This window comes from Mesoplodon densirostris, chromosome 7 (assembly GCF_025265405.1).
Source record: "Mesoplodon densirostris isolate mMesDen1 chromosome 7, mMesDen1 primary haplotype, whole genome shotgun sequence".
NCBI classification, from domain to species: domain Eukaryota; kingdom Metazoa; phylum Chordata; class Mammalia; order Artiodactyla; family Ziphiidae; genus Mesoplodon; species Mesoplodon densirostris.
In genome coordinates, this window is record NC_082667.1 from 111,533,020 (window position 1) to 111,551,291 (window position 18,272).

General features: G+C 42.3%; 2 protein-coding genes across 2 annotated transcripts in view; both read left to right on the forward strand.

The window, feature by feature from the left end:
- The first annotated feature begins 862 nt into the window (after positions 1–862).
- On the forward strand, positions 863–9,046 carry LOC132493897 (T-cell surface glycoprotein CD3 gamma chain). Its single transcript, XM_060104816.1, has 7 exons — positions 863–917; positions 3,796–3,831; positions 4,278–4,493; positions 5,281–5,412; positions 6,064–6,107; positions 7,130–7,213; positions 8,966–9,046. The coding sequence occupies exons 1-6, from the start codon at positions 863–865 to the stop codon at positions 7,193–7,195; spliced, it is 549 nt and encodes a 182-aa protein (XP_059960799.1). The 3' UTR covers positions 7,196–7,213; positions 8,966–9,046.
- Positions 9,047–12,517: 3,471 nt separating this feature from the next.
- Positions 12,518–18,272, forward strand: part of UBE4A (ubiquitination factor E4A) — a 36,214-nt gene continuing 30,459 nt past the window's right edge. The window contains exons 1-2 of the mRNA XM_060103566.1: positions 12,518–12,600; positions 17,903–18,064. Of these exons, the coding sequence (XP_059959549.1) occupies positions 17,944–18,064 (121 nt within the window). The 5' untranslated portion in view covers positions 12,518–12,600; positions 17,903–17,943. The remainder of the gene's footprint in view (positions 12,601–17,902; positions 18,065–18,272) is intronic.

Consider the following 18,272-nt stretch of genomic DNA (forward strand, 5'->3'; position numbering starts at 1 on the left):
AGCACAATTGAGCCTCCCCAGGAGACAAATGGACTTTTTTCCTCTGGGCTATGGAAATCCCAAACTGTCTACACTGTCGCAGTTAGACTGTAATTTATCTGAGGGTAGAGAGCGTACGTGTCTTGCTCACTCCTGTATCACCAGCACCTGGCCTGTGCGTGGCCCATGACGAGAGTTCCGTACATTTTTGTCAATTCACTGGCTGACCGGCTGAGGGGCCTGAGATCCTGGGAATGCAGCTGACCCTAGTCCTTGGAAATGTATGGTCTGTCTTGGTGGAATTGTCCTACCTATTCCTTTCCAGGCAGGCACCACTTTGATGATCTCATCTCAAGACAGCAGTGAAAAAAATCCCTGGACTGAGGTGACTTTCTGTCCAGAGTTCCAGCCCCAAGCACCTAAGAGTTCTCACCTAAATTCACTAGTTCTAACAACAACAGCTAGCAACAGGCAACAGCTGGCTGAGATCCAAGTAACAAGTGGTGGCAGAAACGTTTATCTTCCCCTCATAAAAAGAAAGGGGCCCAGGCCACCTCCTGCCCAGCACCCAAGGTGGCTTTCTGTACAAGCTGAGTGTCTGAGATGGGAATCCAGCACTCCCTCACGCTCCCTCCCCTCCACCACCCACGCTCCTCTCCTTAACTGAAAAGCCAGAGATATCTGCACCTGCAGCCCTCCTGAGCCCTGCCCCCACCCACCGCCCACACTTGAAGCAGAGGGTGGAGGCTCCGGGTTCTTGTCTTCTCACAGGGGCCCCAGCCTTAAGGATGCTGGGCGGAGCCAGGCTATACGCTAGCACAGGCTGGCTGGCTTGCTGCTAGGGGCTGCTCAGTGCTTCTTCGGGAGAAGAACAGAGGCTGCTATGGAGCAGGGGAAGCGTCTGGCTGGCCTCATCCTGGCTATCACTCTTCTTCAAGGTAAGGGCCCGCTAGGGGGTCTGACAGTCTGGAGAAGGGCTCAAGGGAAGAAGCCATAACCGGGGGGCAAGAATATTGGGATCCCCTAACCTCGAGCTGTCACCCTAAAGTTCAGAGAAAGAAGGGCAAAAATGAAGCTTCTCAGTGCTCTCTGCTAAAGAGAAGCCATGTTCCATGGGAGAGATGGAGTCCTTGTCTCTTAAGAAATAAAAACAGATGACTTTACTGGCTTGAGAGAGAATCCGGATGCCACGCTCTTAGGTTTGAATGTAGCCCAAAGGGCATAGGCCAGGAATCTGAAGAGAAAAGGTATGTGCTCCTTAACTCAGAGCTGGGGTTAGGAGTAGACCTATGAAGCATTCACTCACTCTGTTGTTCAGCTGGTCAACAAATACGTGTGAGATCCCATTATGTGTTGGGCTAGAAGGGTATAAAGTTGAATAAAAACCCTCTGATCCAATTAGCTCATAGTCTAATTGAAGAGATAAGTTTCAACGTTGCCAGATTGAGTATAAGGTACAATATAGGTTGCCTGAACGAATATTCAGCTGGAAATACAATAGGAAGTGGATGAACTGGGCCGATGCCTGGAATCTGGACTAGAGATGATCCTCTCCACATTGAAAGTTGTTGAAATCATGCAACAACTATGAGAGATGTGAGGAAGAGGAGGCTGAGGATAGAACTGTGAGGATACCACCTTTAAGGAATAGTTAGAGAACAAACATGTCAGTAAAGAGATAAGGGAATGATCCAAGAGCTGAAATAATCAGATGAGTGCTATTCCGTAGAAACCAAGGGAGTAGAGAGCCTCCAGAAGGAGAAAATCACCATGAGTATGAAATACTAAAGAGACGTCCACTGATATAAGAATATATTCAAAAGTTTAAGTCTGTATATATACTACCAAATGTAAAATAGATAGCTAGTGGGAAGCAGCCGCATAGCACAGGGAGATCAGCTCGGTGCTTTGTGACCACCTAGAGGGGTGGGATAGGGAGGGTGGCAGGGAGACACAAAAGGGAGGAGATATGGGGAGTTTTGAATCAGAGTTAGAATGAGGGGACTCTTTGTTCCTCCCATGGTGATCAGGTGGATGGGGAGAAGAGCTAGTTAGAAATCTGCTTAACTCTTTGTCTTGCTTTTCTTTATCTTCATTTACTCATTTATTCACTCATACATTCATTCAAAATATATAAAGCTCCTACTGTGTTCCAGGCACTGTGCTGGATGAATTATTCATAAACAGTTCACCCCTGTATGAAGTTCTAAGACTGTTGACTCCTTCCAACTGTTTCCATCACTCTTTGATCTATGCCCCCATCTCTCCCCATAACAAACTCTACCTCTAGCCAAACTATCTCTTTTGTCCTTTTCCAAGTCTGTATCTTTGTTCAGCTATTCTTTCTACCTGGAAACTCTTTCTCTGTCTGGTGAATTCTTACTCATTCTTCAAGGCAGAACCAAATGTCATCTTCTCTGTCAAGCTTTCCCTGTCCCCTCACCCTTGGTCAAAATCAATAGTTTCTACCCCTTTCCATATGCATTTATATAAATACCAAATGATAATTTATAAGTACTATTACATTTATTACATTTGTGTTTATTTTTTTCCCACTTCATTGTAAACTCTTCAGAAGCGGCAACTAGTTATTTGTATCACCACCCTTTTCTTCCACACTCGTTACTCATGTCAGACACATAATAGTGGTGAGTGTTTGGATTAAATCCAATTGAACTGAACTCCAGTGTTGGTTCTCTATAGTATGTCTACCATGCAACTCTACTACTCTGAGTTTTGAGACAGATTTGAGGGCTATTTAATAGCTAACTCCTTTGGGACATTCAGGGTTTCCACAAGCAATGGATCACCAAGGCTGAAGGTTTTAGAAGTAACTCAGCTCTAAAAGACTTCAGCTAGTGCACACCCAGTGTTTGCCAGGGCTTTAGCTGCTAAAGGAACAGAGCTTTCCACACTGTGCAGGCCATACCCTTACAGATCCTGCAATACAGTTCTGCAATGCTAACCGTCCAGAGCTAGTGTCAGACCTCAAAGGTTAAGGTTTCAGTCTCCAGAAAGACTGCCCTCACTTTAAAAGCTAGGCACAAGTTCAGGGATCCCCAGACTACCCACACTTCTAACGAACTGCCTACAAATCTGGAGGGTTCCCAAGAACCCCCTCAGAATTTGCTAGAACAACTCACAGAACTCCAGAAAGGCCTACACTTACTACTACAGTTTTATTATAAAAAATAAAATCAGATCTAGCCAAATGAAGAGACACATAGGGTGAGGTCTGGGAGGGTCCTGAACACAGAGCTTCCATGCTCTCTCCTTCAGGAATTAAAATACATCACCCTCCTGGTACATTGATATATTCACCAACTAGGAAGTATGACTGAGTTTTTATTGTGGTTTCATTACATAGGCATGATTGATTGAATCATTAGTCATGTGACTGAATTCAATCTCCAGTCCTCCTCCCCCTCCTAGGGCTCAAAGTCCCAATTCTCCAATCACATGTTTGGTCTTGACCAGTCCCATCCTGAGTCATCTCATTAGCATAAACTCATGTGTGATCCAAGGGCCCACGAAGAATCACAAAGGCAATCCTGTCATTCATGAAATTCCACGGGTTGAGGAACTCCCTCCCAGCAACCCAGGAGAAAGACCAGACAAACTCTTTGCTATACAACACCCTAAATTCGGTTTGGTGATTTAGGCTACAATCCAAGGAACTAGGTATAGATACTGTCACTCACATGAATTAGGCTCTCGCTCTCCATGTTGGCCTCAAATGACTGTGGAAATGATACATCAGGGGATCTGAATGACTCCACGCCCAGCTGATCCTCTGTCTCTCTTCTGTCTCTACAGGTACTATGGCACAGTTGAATGAAGGTAGGGGAAATGGCTTCTTTCTATCATCAACCTCTGAGGAAATTCATGGAAATATGGCTTCCCACAACAGTAGTCCTATAGGAGCAAGTGCAGAGCTAAGAAGGGATGGGATGATGAAGGATAGACAGCAAACCTCTCCAGTGTCAACCAAATCAGTGGCCAGTCTTGACCTCCCTGGCCGCTTTCCTGTAGCTAAGCAATTAATTTTCTGGTTCTTGGAGGAGAAACAGGACCCTAGTATGAATCAACAGCATTGACATCACCTGGGAGCATGTTAGAAATGCAGAATCTCAGTCCCTCCCCAGAGCTATTGAATAAAACCTGAAATTCTAACTAGACCCCATGTGATTCATGTGCACATTAAAGCTTAAGAAGCAGTACTGTCATGGTCTTCTCCTGATGCCCTGAGACAGGGAGAATTTCAGAGGCAAGATTTTAACAGACATTTCCTTTTTCAGTAAAAGTGGATGACAATCGAGAAGATGGTTCAGTACTTCTGACCTGTGACATGAATGAAAAAGATATCAGATGGTTTAAAGATGAGGTGGCAATAAGTCCTGTAATCACAGATAAAAAGACTTGGAATCTTGGAAGTAGTACCAAGGACCCTCGAGGGATATATTGGTGTCAAGGATCAAAGAACCGTTCAAAACCACTCCAAGTATATTATAGAAGTACGTATCCCCTTTGGTATGCTTGTGTGAAATTAAACAGTACTTGCTGTTCTGGTGAGCTTCTTGTCTGGGGTGAGTGTGGAAATAGATGCTAAACAGTGAAGTAAGAGCCAGTTTTCTTAATCTCAACGTACTTCTTTTTTTTTTTTAATTTATTTATTTGGCTGTGCCAGGTCTTAGTTGCGACACGTGGGATTTTCATTGAGGCATGGGGGATCTTTAGTTGCGTCATGCAGGATCTAATTCCCTGACCAGGGATCAGACTCTGGCCCCCTGCATTGGGAGCGTGGAGACGTAACCACTGGACCACCAGGGAAGTCCCTCAACTTACTTCTTTTTGAATTTAACAAAGCAGTTCCCCCAAATTCTTGAAAAAGCATAGCCTGTATTGAAAAGCCTGACTCACTTTTGGGTAGGCCCCACAGACTGGAGCAGTCAGCAGTTTATATAAAGTGAGTTAGGGCAGGTAAGGGAGACAGGGGAGACTACAAGGTAAGCAACAGAAATGTAGAAGGCAGTTGAGCATGGAGAATGGGACCTGGTCTTCCTTATATTTCAATAGTTGCTGGTAGTAATACTACATGGGCTTCCCCAGGACTCCTGGGGGACGGAAGCACATCAAAAAGCATTGAGTTCTCAGCCCAAGGATCTTCCCAGGCAATTCCCTTGCCATACCACCCACAGAGAGAGCAGTCTGCTGCCCTAGACAGAGGTATTATCTCAGGAGAAAAAAATCCAGAACAATTTTCACACCTCGAAGGAGGCTTATCCTTCCCTTTCCCCACAGTGTGTCAGAACTGCATTGAGCTGAATTCAGCCACTGTGTCTGGCTTTATCTTCGCTGAAATCATCAGCATTTTCCTCCTTGCTGTTGGGGTCTACTACATTGCTGGACAGGAAGGAGTTCGCCAGTCAAGAGGTAAAAGAATGCTCTTAGATGAGAGGTGAGACCACCTGGGACCCTTAGCCTCCTTCCTACCAAAATAGAACCAATAGAAAAGACTGGGTTGGCACGTGTCACTGATGAGCACGGCTGGGTGGGGCTCTGGTTCTGCCCGCAGGAGAAAAGGACACTTTGTGTCTTCACAGCATATTTGCCTATCTCAAGATCCAACTCTCTCTGATTTGTCCTCTGTGCTTTTTAAAAAACTCTTTCTTGAAGAAAAACCTACATACAGAAAAGTGCATGAATCACATACACACAGCTCAAAAAATTTTCTAACAAAGCAAACACACATATGAATCCAGCACCCAGTTTAAGAAAGAGAATGAACACTTGTGGTCACTTCCAGCCTCCACTTAGTCCCGAAAGCGACCACTATCCTGACTTCTAACAACATTGATTCATTTTGCCTGTTTTTGTTTCTTACGTAAATAGATTCATACAGTAAGTACTCTTGTGCGTGGCTTCTTTTACTCAACAATATGCTGTGACATCTGTCCATAGTGTTATATGTAGATGTATTTCACTAATTCTTATTGCTATTCAGTACTCCATTGGGTGAATATATCCCAGTTTATTATTCATTCTATCTTGTGTATGTGTACATTTTGTTTATTTTTTGTGCAGCTTCAGACAAGCAGACACTGTTGTCCAATGACCAGCTCTATCAGGTAAGGGAATGTGAAGTGAAAGAGACCTTGCTAGTTAGTAGTGGTAAAATTTTGGAATGGGAGGGGCAAGTTATTTGGAAGAAACTGCTTAGGACATACCAGATGATGGCATCGTTATCCCTTTGGGTAGAATGGATGAAATAAAGAGAAGGGTTGAGAGAGACTGAGGTCAGGGTCTAGTGAGAAAAAGTTGAAGAACACACAGAGAATCTAGACACAGAGCCTCCATTCTTGTCCTCTCCCACTCCCAGGACCATGAAGAAACCACTCCAAAGCCTTGAACATAAAAAGCACTCAATAAGTATGCATCAATAGAAAACAAACTTATGGTTACCGGGGGTAAGGGCAGGGAGGGATAAATAGGGAGATTGGGATTGACATATAAATACTATTATATACAAAACAGATAACTAATAAGAACCTGCTGTATAGCACAGGGAATTCTACTCAATACCCTGTAATGATCTATATGGGAAAAGAATCTTTAAAAAAGTGTTTTTTAAAAAAAGAATGGATATATGTATATGTATAATAGATTCACTTTGCTGTATACCTGAAACTAACACAACATTGTAAATCAACTATACTCCAATAAAAATTTTTTAAAAGTATATATATGGGGCTTCCCTGGTGGCGCAGTGGTTGAGAGTCCGCCTGCCGATGCAGGGGACATGGGTTCATGCCCCGGTCCGGGAAAATCCCACATTGCCGCGGAGCGGCTGGGCCCGTGAGCCATGGTCACTGAACCTGCACGTCCGGAGCCTGTGCTCCGCAACGGGAGAGGCCACAACAGTGAGAGGCCCACGTACTGCAAAAAAAAAAAAAAAAGTATATATATATATATATATATATATACATATATATATGTATATATACATATATATATATATGAAGAAAGGTGAAAAAAATAAAGACATTTAGAGTGAAAGCTAAAAAAATTTTTTTAATTAGAAAACAACTATGCATCAAATTAATTCATAGAGGATGATGGAAAATGATTATGACTGTACTATCCTTTTTAGCCCCTTAAGGAACGGGAAGATGACCAATACAGCCACCTTCAAGGAAATCATCTGAGGAAGAACTGAGCCCAGGACTCAGAGTAGGTGTGTCTCTCTACACCAATTCTAAGAAAGTGCCTTTGCACTACCTGCCTTCCCAACTACTGCCAAGTTTATCTCCTTTCCCCAAGCAGCTATAAGGATGGGATGGGTGGGGAGGATTGATTGATAATTCCTTGGGGAGAGGGGGGTGACTCTCCTGTGCATTGTAGGATTTTTAGCAGCATCCCTCGCCTCTGTCCACCAAATGCCAGTAGTACTCCCCAGCTGTGACAACAAAAATATCTCCAGATATTGCAAGTATCCCCACGGGAGGCAAAGTTGCCCTTAGTTAAGAATCACTGGACCTATATTAACCTTCCAACCACACAAGCAATCAATCAGAAGTTCTAATTCAATCAACCAGAAATTGCAATCAGGAAAACAGGGCCCAGGCATTATTCGGTTTTCTGAACCAGTTGCAATTTTTCTTTTTTTAATCCGGGTGTTTTCCCTTCTATCCAGTTCTCAGAAACAGAGCAATACATTTTGGAGCAATCCTAGTAGAGATTTTCAACCCTAAATCTAGACTCAAGATTCCCAAAGGTGACAAATGGTGAAGAAAGGCCATCAGAGCAAATTCGGGTTTTTCTCAAAAAAAAAAAAAAAAAAAAAAAAAAAAAGTAAAGTAAAACTTGTATGGTGTTTCAGGAGCGCCACCTATTGGAAGTAATTTTTCTGTAAAAGAAAAACGAAAAGGTCAACTAACCTCCTTTATTTGAATACCATTTTTTTAAGTTTTAATTTTTATTTACTTTCTTTATAAGTCATAATTCACATGGTTCTAATATGCAGCGAAAGGTCTCCCTCCGCCTCCCTCTCCAGCCACCCAGTTGCCTTCTACAGAGGCAAACAATAATACTAGTTTCTTATATAGCTTTACAAGATATTTAAAGTATTATATATCGGTGGTATTCTAGGCATACATAAGCAAATTCTTTTCTTTATGGATGATAAATGCATAGTGACTTTTTGTTTGGTTTGGTTTTGGCTGCGTTGTGTCTTCATTGCTGCACGTGGGCTTTCTCTAGTTGCAGCAAGTGGGGGCTACTCTTCACTGCAATGCGCTGGCTTCTCATTGCGCTAGCTTCTCTTGTTGTGGAGCATGGGCTCTAGTCGCACAGGCTTCAGTAGTTGTGGCACATGGGCTCAGCAGTTGTGGCACACGGGCTTAGTTGCTCCGCAGCATGTGGAATCTTCCTGGACCAGGGATGGAACCCATGTCCCCTGCATTGTCAGGCAGATTCTTAACCACTGTGCCACCAGGGAAGTCCCCAAGCAAATTCTTAAGTACACATTATTCTTCCTTCCCCTATTTTTCACACAAATGTTATCATACTATACATCTTGCACTTCTCACCTAATAAAACCTGAAGATTACTTCATACCAATATATAAAGGAGCTCCTTTTTTTTTTAATGCAGCCACTTTGTACAGATCCCCTATAATTTATTTAACCAGTCCTCTATTGATGGACATTTAAGTTTGTTCTTTTGCTCTTACAATGCCACAATGACTGTATAAATGTCATTTTTTTTAATTGTATTGAGTTATAATTTACATAAAATTTACTCATTTTAAGTGATTTCACCTGTTCTCAGTAATTTTTAGCAAATTTACCCAGTTGTACAACCATCACCATAATCCAGGTTTAGAATATTTCCATCAGTCTCTTAAGATCTCTTGTGCTCTTTGCAGTCACTCCTTGTTCTCACCCTCAATGCCAGGCAATCACTAATCTCTTTTCTATCTCTTTAGATTTGCCTTTTCTGGATAAATGGAGTCATACAATATGCTGCTCTGGACATTCTCGTACAAGTCTTCGTGTGGACATAAGTTTTCATTTGTCTGGGTTGATATCTAGGAGCGAAGAATTGCTGGGTTGTATGGTAAATTTATGTATAATATTTTAAGAAACTGCCAGTTTGCCAAACTGGCTGTTCCATTTTACATTCCCACCAGTGATGGATGAATGAAGTTCCTGTTTCTCCACATCCTCACAAATATTTGTTACTATCTTTTTTAGTATAGCCATTCTAGTAGATGTAAAATAGTATCTTATTGTGGCTTTAATTTGCATTCCCTAGTGACTAATGATGTTGAACATATTTTCATGCTGTGCTTATTAACTATTCTTATCATATCTTTAGTGAAGCGTGTGTTCAAAACTTTTTCTTTAATTGAGTTGTTTTTCTTCTAACTATTGAATTGTAAAAGTTCTTATATATTTTTGAATACAAGTCTTTTATTGGCTACATGATTTGCAAATGTATCTACCAGTCTGTGACTTGTCTTTTCATTTTCTTAATGGTGTCTTTTGAACTGCAAGGGTTTTTAATTTTGCTGAAGACTGTTTTATCCACTTTTTTTATGGATTGTGCTTTTCGTGTCATGTCTAAGAAATCTTTGCCAAACCCAAAGTCACAAAGATTTCTCATATGTCTTGTTTTTACAGTTTCATTTCTAACAATAAATGTCATTTTGAACATTAAGACTATTTGTAACAAATACAAATAAATGGAATTGCAAGACCATAATGTATTTGCACCTGTAATTTAATTAAATATTGCCAAATTTCACTTCATAGAGGTTGGACCAATACATAATTCTAACAAGAGTGCCTACTGTTCCATACACAATCTAACAGTGTACTATTAAATTTTTTGAACTTTGCCAATCTGATAAGTTAAAAATGGCATCTCAGCCTAATTTTAATCTGCACTTTTCTAACCATTTGTTTTTCCTTCTCATGAAATACAGGCTCATATCCTTTGATTTTTTTTTTTTTACTGTTACTCTTGGAGTTTAGAATATAACTCCTTCTCTTAGTGTTATTTATTTATTTATTTATTAGCTGCATTGGGCCTTTGTTGCTGCGCACGGGCTTTCTCTAGTTGCTCGAGCAGGGGCTACTCTTCGTTGCGGTACACGGGCTTCTCGTTGCAGTGGCTTCTCTTGTTGTGGAGCACGGGCTCTAGGTGCGTGGGCTTCAGTAGTTGCAGCACGCAGGCTCAGTAGTTGCAGCATGTGGGCCCTAGAGCGTGCCGGCTTCAGTAGTTGTGGCGAGTGGACTCAGTAGTTGTGGCGTACAGGCTCTAGGGCGCACGGGCTTCAGTAGTTGTGGTGCGCAGGCTCAGTAGTTGTGGCACACGGACTTAGTTGCTCCGTGGCATGTGGGATCTTCCCAGAACAGGGATTGAACCCAGGTCCCCTGCATTGGCACTGCACATAACCACTGCGCCACCAGGGAAGCCCCTGATCTTCTTCTTATTGACTTGCAACAACCTTTTACATATTTGGGAAAATAGATCTTTTGTTTGTGGCATTAGTTGCAAATATTTTTCCAGTGTTGTTATTTAGATTTTGACTTTACTTATGGTCGGTTTTCTATACACATTTTACAAATATTTGACTGTAGTAGAATTCACTGTTCTTTTGTGGCTTCTGGGTTGTTTCTTATTTAGAAAGGCCTTCTCCCATTCTTAGATTATTCTTTTACAAAACTTCTCCCATTAATACCTCTAGCATTTTCCTGGTTTCACTTTATATATTTAAATCTTTGATCCATCTTGAATTAGTTTTAGTGTAAAGGTCTAATATATTGACTAACATTTAAATCCATAGCTACCCACTTATTCTGGAAGTATTTATTGAATAATTCACCTTGTGCACATTAATTTTAAATGCTACATTACCACTCCACTCTCACCAGATTGTAAGCTCCAGGAAAACTTGTATTTTTTTCCCACTACTGTAGCTTCAGGAGCTAGAAAAATGCTGGAACATAATAGGCACTCTAAGATTGCTTAACATTTGTTGTGTGTGTCTGTGTGTGTTACAGTATACTATTCAGTGGCATTAAGTACATTCACAATGTTGTGCAACCATCACCACTCTCATTTTCAGAATTTTTTATTATCCTGAAGAAACACTCTACCCATTAAACAATAACTCCCCATTCCTCCCTCACCCCAGCCCCTGGTAACCTCTATTTTACCTTCTGTCTCTATGAACTTGCCTACCCTGGGTACCACATATAAGTGGAGTCATACGATATTTGTCCTTTTGTGTCTGGCTTATTTCACTTGGCATAATGTTCTCAAGGTTCATAGCAAGGATCAAAATTTCCTTCCTTTTTAAGGCTTAATAATCATGTGTATGTATATGCTACATTTTGTTTGTCCATTTACCCATCAATGGACATTCTGGGTTGTTTCCACCTTTAACCTATTACAAATGATACTGCTATGAACAGTGGTGTACAAGTATCTGTTTGAGTCCCTGCTTTCAATTCTTTGGAGTATTTACCCAGAAGTGGAATTGCTGCATCTTATGATAATTCCGTTTAACTTTTTGAGGAACTACCAAACTGTTTTCCCAAAGTGCTCCACTATTTTACATTCCCATCAGCAATGCACAAGGGTTCCTATCTCTCCACATCCTCACCAAGACTTATCTTCTATTTTTTTTCATAATCACCTTCCTAATGGGTATGAGGTGGTATTTCACTGTGGTCTTAATTTGCACTTCCCTAATGATTAGTGACATTGAGCTTCTTTTCATGTGCTTATTGGCCATTTGTATATCTTCTATAGAGAAATGCTTATTCAATCCCATTGTCCATTCTTTAATCAAGTTGTTTAGATTTTTTGTTGTTGAGTTAGAGGCTTTTTTATATAACTGGATATTAATTTTTTTATCAGATATGTGTTTTACAAATATTTTCTGTCACTCTATGAATTGTCTTTTCACTTGCATGCTTGAAAAGTATGCTGCTTCCTTTGCCTTTGTGTACCTCAAAGTAACCTTTAGGATGTACTCGTCTTCACTTTACAAATAAGAAAACTGCACTCCAGTCAAAGCATATCTTAACACATTTCCGGGTACCTAATAACAGTTCACAAGTTTCAGTTATTGTTAATGCTACTGTTATTGCTTCATAGATAATAATTATCTATTTAGAGTTACAGAAGCTGTTTCAGAAAGGCCTAAGATCGGTGGGACAACTAGCGTAAGTCCACAGAGCCCTTAGCAGTGCCAGGGTTCACCAAATCATATGTGCTGCTGATACATGGGTTTCCGAGAGCTGCATATTACATTGAGCTCCACCACAACCCGCTCCCAACTCAACCTGACCCACCCCCAATCCAACCCCAAATCCACTTCCGGCCACTTCCGCCCCGCCCAAGCCAGTTAGCGCATGCTCAGTGGGGATGTTAGCGCGCCCGCTTCCAGCGCAGGGCGAAACACCCGGCTTCCGGCGCCCAGATGAGATTACACAAGGCCCGGCGCCTTGTCATGACGTAAGCTCCGGTTGCCGTGCTGAGTCGGAAGTGGGAACCTTTCGGCCGCTGAGATTCTGCCGTGTCGTCGCTGCTGGCCCTCAGGCTCTGGTAAGAGAGGATATAGCTGGCGGGGAGGGTATCGTTGAGTCTCCAATGGGATTTTTTTTCTCCTAGTCGAATACCAGTCCAAACCTCTGCACTCTTACCTCCTCCAAATGCCTTCTGTGCTTTCCTAAACACTGTCTCTCTCCTTCATGAACTTCGACCCTGTCTGCTTTGGGAACCCCTTACAGTGCTCCAGCTTCTGGCATCTCTGCCCATCTTTGCCATTTCCCTCCTGGAAAAGGCCGAATCCTGGCCTTGCATTATCTTTGGTTTTCTTTCTCTGGAAGGTGCGCCGAGTGGGTGGGTCTCCCTCCGTGCCGCGAATCCCTTATGGAACCTGGAGGGACAGAATATAAAGAGTAGACAACAAATAGCTAGGTGCAAAAGAAGAGAAAATTAAGCACGAGTCGCAGTAGTCAAACCAGTAGAATCCGTGTGGCAAGGTGTTGATATTTCTAAAGGCAAGTGATCAGTTCACCACTCAAAACTCTCCTGGCGCTCTGCTTCTTGCTCCCTCGGCAATTGGGTTTAGAAGACATTTCTAAAATTGAGTAACCAGAGCTCAGGAGCTTATGCTTGATGGGTCTCTCTTTGGATTCAGTTTTTCACTCCCAGAATATGTTTAGTCTCACTGCCTTGGTCTGTTTTGGTCTCACATGGGAGCCGTCCTGAGATAAAATGGGACCCAGGAAGGAATGCTGTGTGCTTTGCGACTTGATGAGATCCTTCTAGCTTGCTGATGTGATGGAAGGATCTGTTGCCACAACAAAGGCCTGAACGTGTAACAATGAAAACATTTTTTAAATTCCTTTTTTGGTTTGATCTATGTATTACTCACCAGGAAAGAGACCTTATGGAGCATAATTTAATAAAGCTTGATTTTTTAATAGATTTATTTATTTCATTTTTGGCTGCATTGGGTCCTCGTTGCTGCACGTGGGCTTCCTCTAGTTGTGGCGAGTGGTCGCTACTCTTCGCTGCAGTGCGCGGGCCTCTCATTGCAGTGGCCTCCCCTGTTGTGGAGCACGGGCTCTAGGTGCACGGGCTCAGTAGTTGTGGCTCGCGGGCTCTAGAGTACAAACTCAGTAGTTGTAGCACACGGGCTTAGTTGCTCCGTGACATGTGGGATCCTCCCAGACCAGGGCTCGAACCCGTGTCCCCTGCATTGACAGGCGGATTCTCAACCACTGCACCACCAGAGAAACCCTAAAGCTTGATTTTGACAATCTTAGGTTTGTGAAGTATTCCAAGTATTTCTGTTTAAAAGCAATACCAAATCTGATGTTAGAACGTTTATGTGCTCACCTCTTTAAAGCTGACAGTGCCCCTTAAGGGATTAGCAGTACTCTTTATAAACAAAAGATTGAATCAGGGGAGGGTGAGAGGATTTTGTAGGACTGGAGATAGACAGCTTTTACAAATGTAGAGTCTTGCAGCATGTGTATAAGAGGGAAACGTGGGGCTTCCATGGTGGCGCAGTGGTTGAGAGTCCGCCTGCCGATGCAGGGGACACGGGTTCGTGCCCCGGTCCGGGAAGATCCCACATGCCGCGGAGCGGCTGGGGCCGTGAGCCATGGCCGCTGAGCCTGTGCCTCCGCGGCGGGAGAGGCCACAACAGTGAGAGGCCCGCGTACCGCAAAAAAAAAAGAGGGAAACGTGTTTTTAAAGGGGACATATTTGGGGAATTCCCTGGCGGTCCAGTGGTTAGGACTACGGTGCTTTCACTGCGGAGGGCTCAGGTTCAATCGCTGGTCGGGGAACTAAGATCCTGCGAGCCGTGCAGCCAAAAGTAAATAAAGAAAGAAAGAAGACGTCTTTTAAAAATAAAATCCAAAAACATCTAAGGACTGGTGGTTATATTGATTGGTTATTTGCCAAAGGCTGACAACAGGATAGTACTTTATCTTTGTATGGCAGTTGAAAGTAGAAGATTATAAATTCCTGATGACATTGAATACTAAACAAAATATCAAGGTTCCATTTTATCAGACCTTTCTTTTGTAGGGGTACTCTTTTTACATTTGTGTGATCATTGAACAAATCTAAACTGACATCTCCACAAATGTTCCCATCAAGTGATCAGTCCTCCTTTTTCCTGTAAAATTTTCCTGGTTGCACAGTGTTAGCTATTTTTCTATGAAAACAGTTTTTGCACTATTACTTCAAATAGATTTTAAGTACATATGAGAAAGTTGAGCTTAGTGAGGTAGGCAAAGCCCTTTTTGTTTTTCAAAAAGACAGATAGCATAGATGACAACAGAGATTTATTTCCATTCTCTATTCTACACGTTCTGAGATATCACTGAGCCACAAGTGTCTGGCCCAATAGTTTGACCCAATAGCAACCCAGGACAAACAGTAAAACCCTTACCTTGAAGTAGGATTATGGGTGCTGCTATTGATTACAAGAAGGTCAGGAGTAATTACATGTAAGATTGAATCATTCAATACATATTTATTTGGGCTTTTGTGATTACGGGCTATGCCAGGTACAGAAGAAAAAAATAATCAGATATGAACCTGTGTTCAAATTGCTTACCTTCTAGTAAGATAGAAGATCTACTTTAGGAATACAGTGTAGAAAGTTATAAATCCTGTTAATATAGGTAAAATGTAGTGGGAAGCTAGCTTTATATACTGCAACAGTATATTATTGAAAGGAGGAAATAATGCCGTTTGTGATGATAAATTGTCTTTATCTCTCTTGATAGTCTTAAGTGCCTGTGTCCTATGTTCTGATTCTTAGCTTTCAACTCACTTCCTTTCTGCATAGATGGTGCAGGTGATGCATTTCCTTTGTACTAATCTGAACTCTTTTCAGTTGTATTGGCTTCCACAATGTAGGGAAATCTACTGGCTTTTTTATAACTGAGAAGACTCTCTCCATCTCACATCTCTTTTCCTACATGTTGGCTTAGTTTTAGGCTAGGCCTTCTCTAGATGGTAGAAAGATGGCAACTCCAGTTTCCTATCTTACTAGCCTAACAACCCAAGCAGGAAAAAAGAGTCCACTTTTCTGTAGATTTAGCCAAAGGCCTGTAGCTGGTGTTCATTGATTCTGTTAGGCCTTGCTAGGGTCTTGTGCCCACTCCTGAATCAGTCACTTTGGGCAGAGAATACTGTATTCTTTTTGGCCAGGCCAGATTCATATGCCCATTTCTAGAGCTAATGGGTAAGGTCATCCCCTTCTGTACACATGGACCGGGAATGGGTTGGATCTCCAAAGGAAAAATGTGGGTGTCATGTTGAAAAAAGAGGTTGATATTTTGCAGACAGAAAAATAACGAGAGCTCACTACACTTTTTGCATTCCTCTGGGTACCTCAGAATAGAGGTAGGGTGGTGGTCAGCTAACAGTGACACAATTCTTGGTGCCTCTACATGAATTAGGGGTAATAATTAAGCTTATGCAATGTTTAAATGGGAGGAAAGACCTCTCAAGGATTGTTCATTCCAACACTAAATATGCTGTCTTTCTTTTCTGCATTATTAAGCTCAACTAAACTATACATAGTAGAAAGTAAAATACATAGAGCAACATCTAACAGTTCAGTTCCTTGAAGCTGTAAAGCCCTGCACTATGCTGAGAAGAGACTAGACTGTCTGCCTGAGTCATTACAGCTCAGTAGCCATTAGCTCTTATGCGGAAAGCACGACAGAGGAGCATGAAGCAACTGGTAGAAATGCCTCAGAAGTGTCAAAAAGTGTTAGTCTCTCTTCCTCCAAAAAATAAGGGTAACTCTTCCGACTTGCATTAGCTTTTGTTAATAGGGTTCTGTAAGGGGTCTTAACTCAATTAATTAAAGGTAGACCGAACGTTCTTTTTTTTTCTCCCACATTTGTGTCCCTGACCCCACTCCTTCTAAGGCCTCTGTCCTTGTAGCAGTTCAGCATCCTTGTAAGCAGAATATTCATACCCTTTGTCTCTTCTCACCCTTTTCAGGGTTGTATTTCTATGCTGTGGTCTTAAAATTTCAGAAAGGGGAGAAAGCCTTTCAGGGAGCTCTGCTCATTCCGTTGTGCCGCTGAGCCCCCTTGGCGCTTGGATGAGGAAATGTAATCAGAAGAGTGCAAATGCAGGCTCAGTCAGCTCCTTTAAATACCTTTGAGGTATATATCTATTTCATATTATACATTAGGAATTTGTGTTTCTTCAGTATTATAAAGTCCGATAAATAGGGAAAGTTAAATACAGAATTAAGCAAAGACCATTTAGTTTTTAGAGGAAAAAATATCAGTAGTCATAAGCCTAGAAGTAGAGATAGACTGCTTAATATAGATGTAAAACCCACGATCTGCTGCTAATCTGATTCCTGTCCTGGTTTGCAATTCCACATCTGACATACAGACTTACATTTAGTTTCTGTGTAGCTGAGGAATTCCCAGCTCCAACTCTTAAGTCACAGAAGCCTGTGCAAGCGCCACCTTATGCTCATGGTGAGTGAGAACTAGTCGACCAGCCTAGGGATTTATGGGAAATCCATAGTTTTTGTCATATTATTTTTAAGTGCCACATTGTTGTTACAATTAGTAGCTGAGTTTCCTCTTTGACTTAAATAATTCTTTCTATTTAATCTATTTTTTTAAAGGTATAGTAAATAGAAACGTGTCAACAGATAAATGCATTCCCGCTGAACATTTTTTAAGCTTTTTGGTTTTAGCCACCCCCAAATCAAGCCAACTTGTCCAGTTAGTAGGTTTGTAACCATTTTGCCAAAAATTGTCTTGAATCTTGGGATAGGAGTTGGCAAGTCTTACCCAAACCCTTTTAAAATGTATTCAAGAAATGGGGCTTCCCTGGTGGCGCAGTGGTTGAGAGTCCACCTGCCGATGCAGGGGACATGGGTTCGTGCCCCGGTCCGGGAAAATCCCACATGCCGCGGAGCGGCTGGGCCTGTGAGCCATGGCCGCTGAGCCTGTGCGTCTGGAGCCTGTGCTCCGCAACGGGAGAGGCCACAACAGTGAGAGGCCCGCGTACCGCAAAAAAAAAAAAAAAAAAGAAAAAGAAATGGGAGCAGGGGCTTCCCTGGTGGCGCAGTTGTTGAGAGTCCGCCTGCTGATGCAGGGGACACAGGTTCGTGCCCCAGTCCGGGAAGATCCCACGTGCCGCGGAGCGGCTGGGCCCGTGAGCCATGGCACGGAGCCTGTGCTCTGCAACGGCAGAGGCCACAACAGTGAGAGGCCCACGTACCACAAAAAAAAAAAAAAAAAAAAAAAAAAAAGAAATGGGAGCAGAAACAACTATGATAATATTGTAACTGTTGTGTTATCTGCCCTTCGGCGTCTAATACCTGTCCTTTCTATAGCCCCTCCCCCTAGGTCTGGATGGAGGATACTTTAAAGTGAAATGACAGACCAGGAGAATAACAACAACATCTCAAGTAACCCCTTTGCTGCTCTTTTTGGCTCCCTGGCTGATGCCAAGCAGTTTGCAGCAGTCCAAAAAGAGCAGCTGAAGCAGCAATCTGGTAAGTGGACAAGCCAGTAACAGCAGATGAGATGACCTAGAATGGGGTCTTCCCAAATGAAGTATTCTTTGGGTCCTTAATTGCAACTAGAATTTAAGTTTAGGGCAGAAGTTTCTTGTGTGTTTGTATTTGTTGTTTGTTTTGTTTTGGGTTCTTCTCCGTGTCCCATTGCCTGCATAAAAAAGAGACCAGATAACAGGTGGTTCCA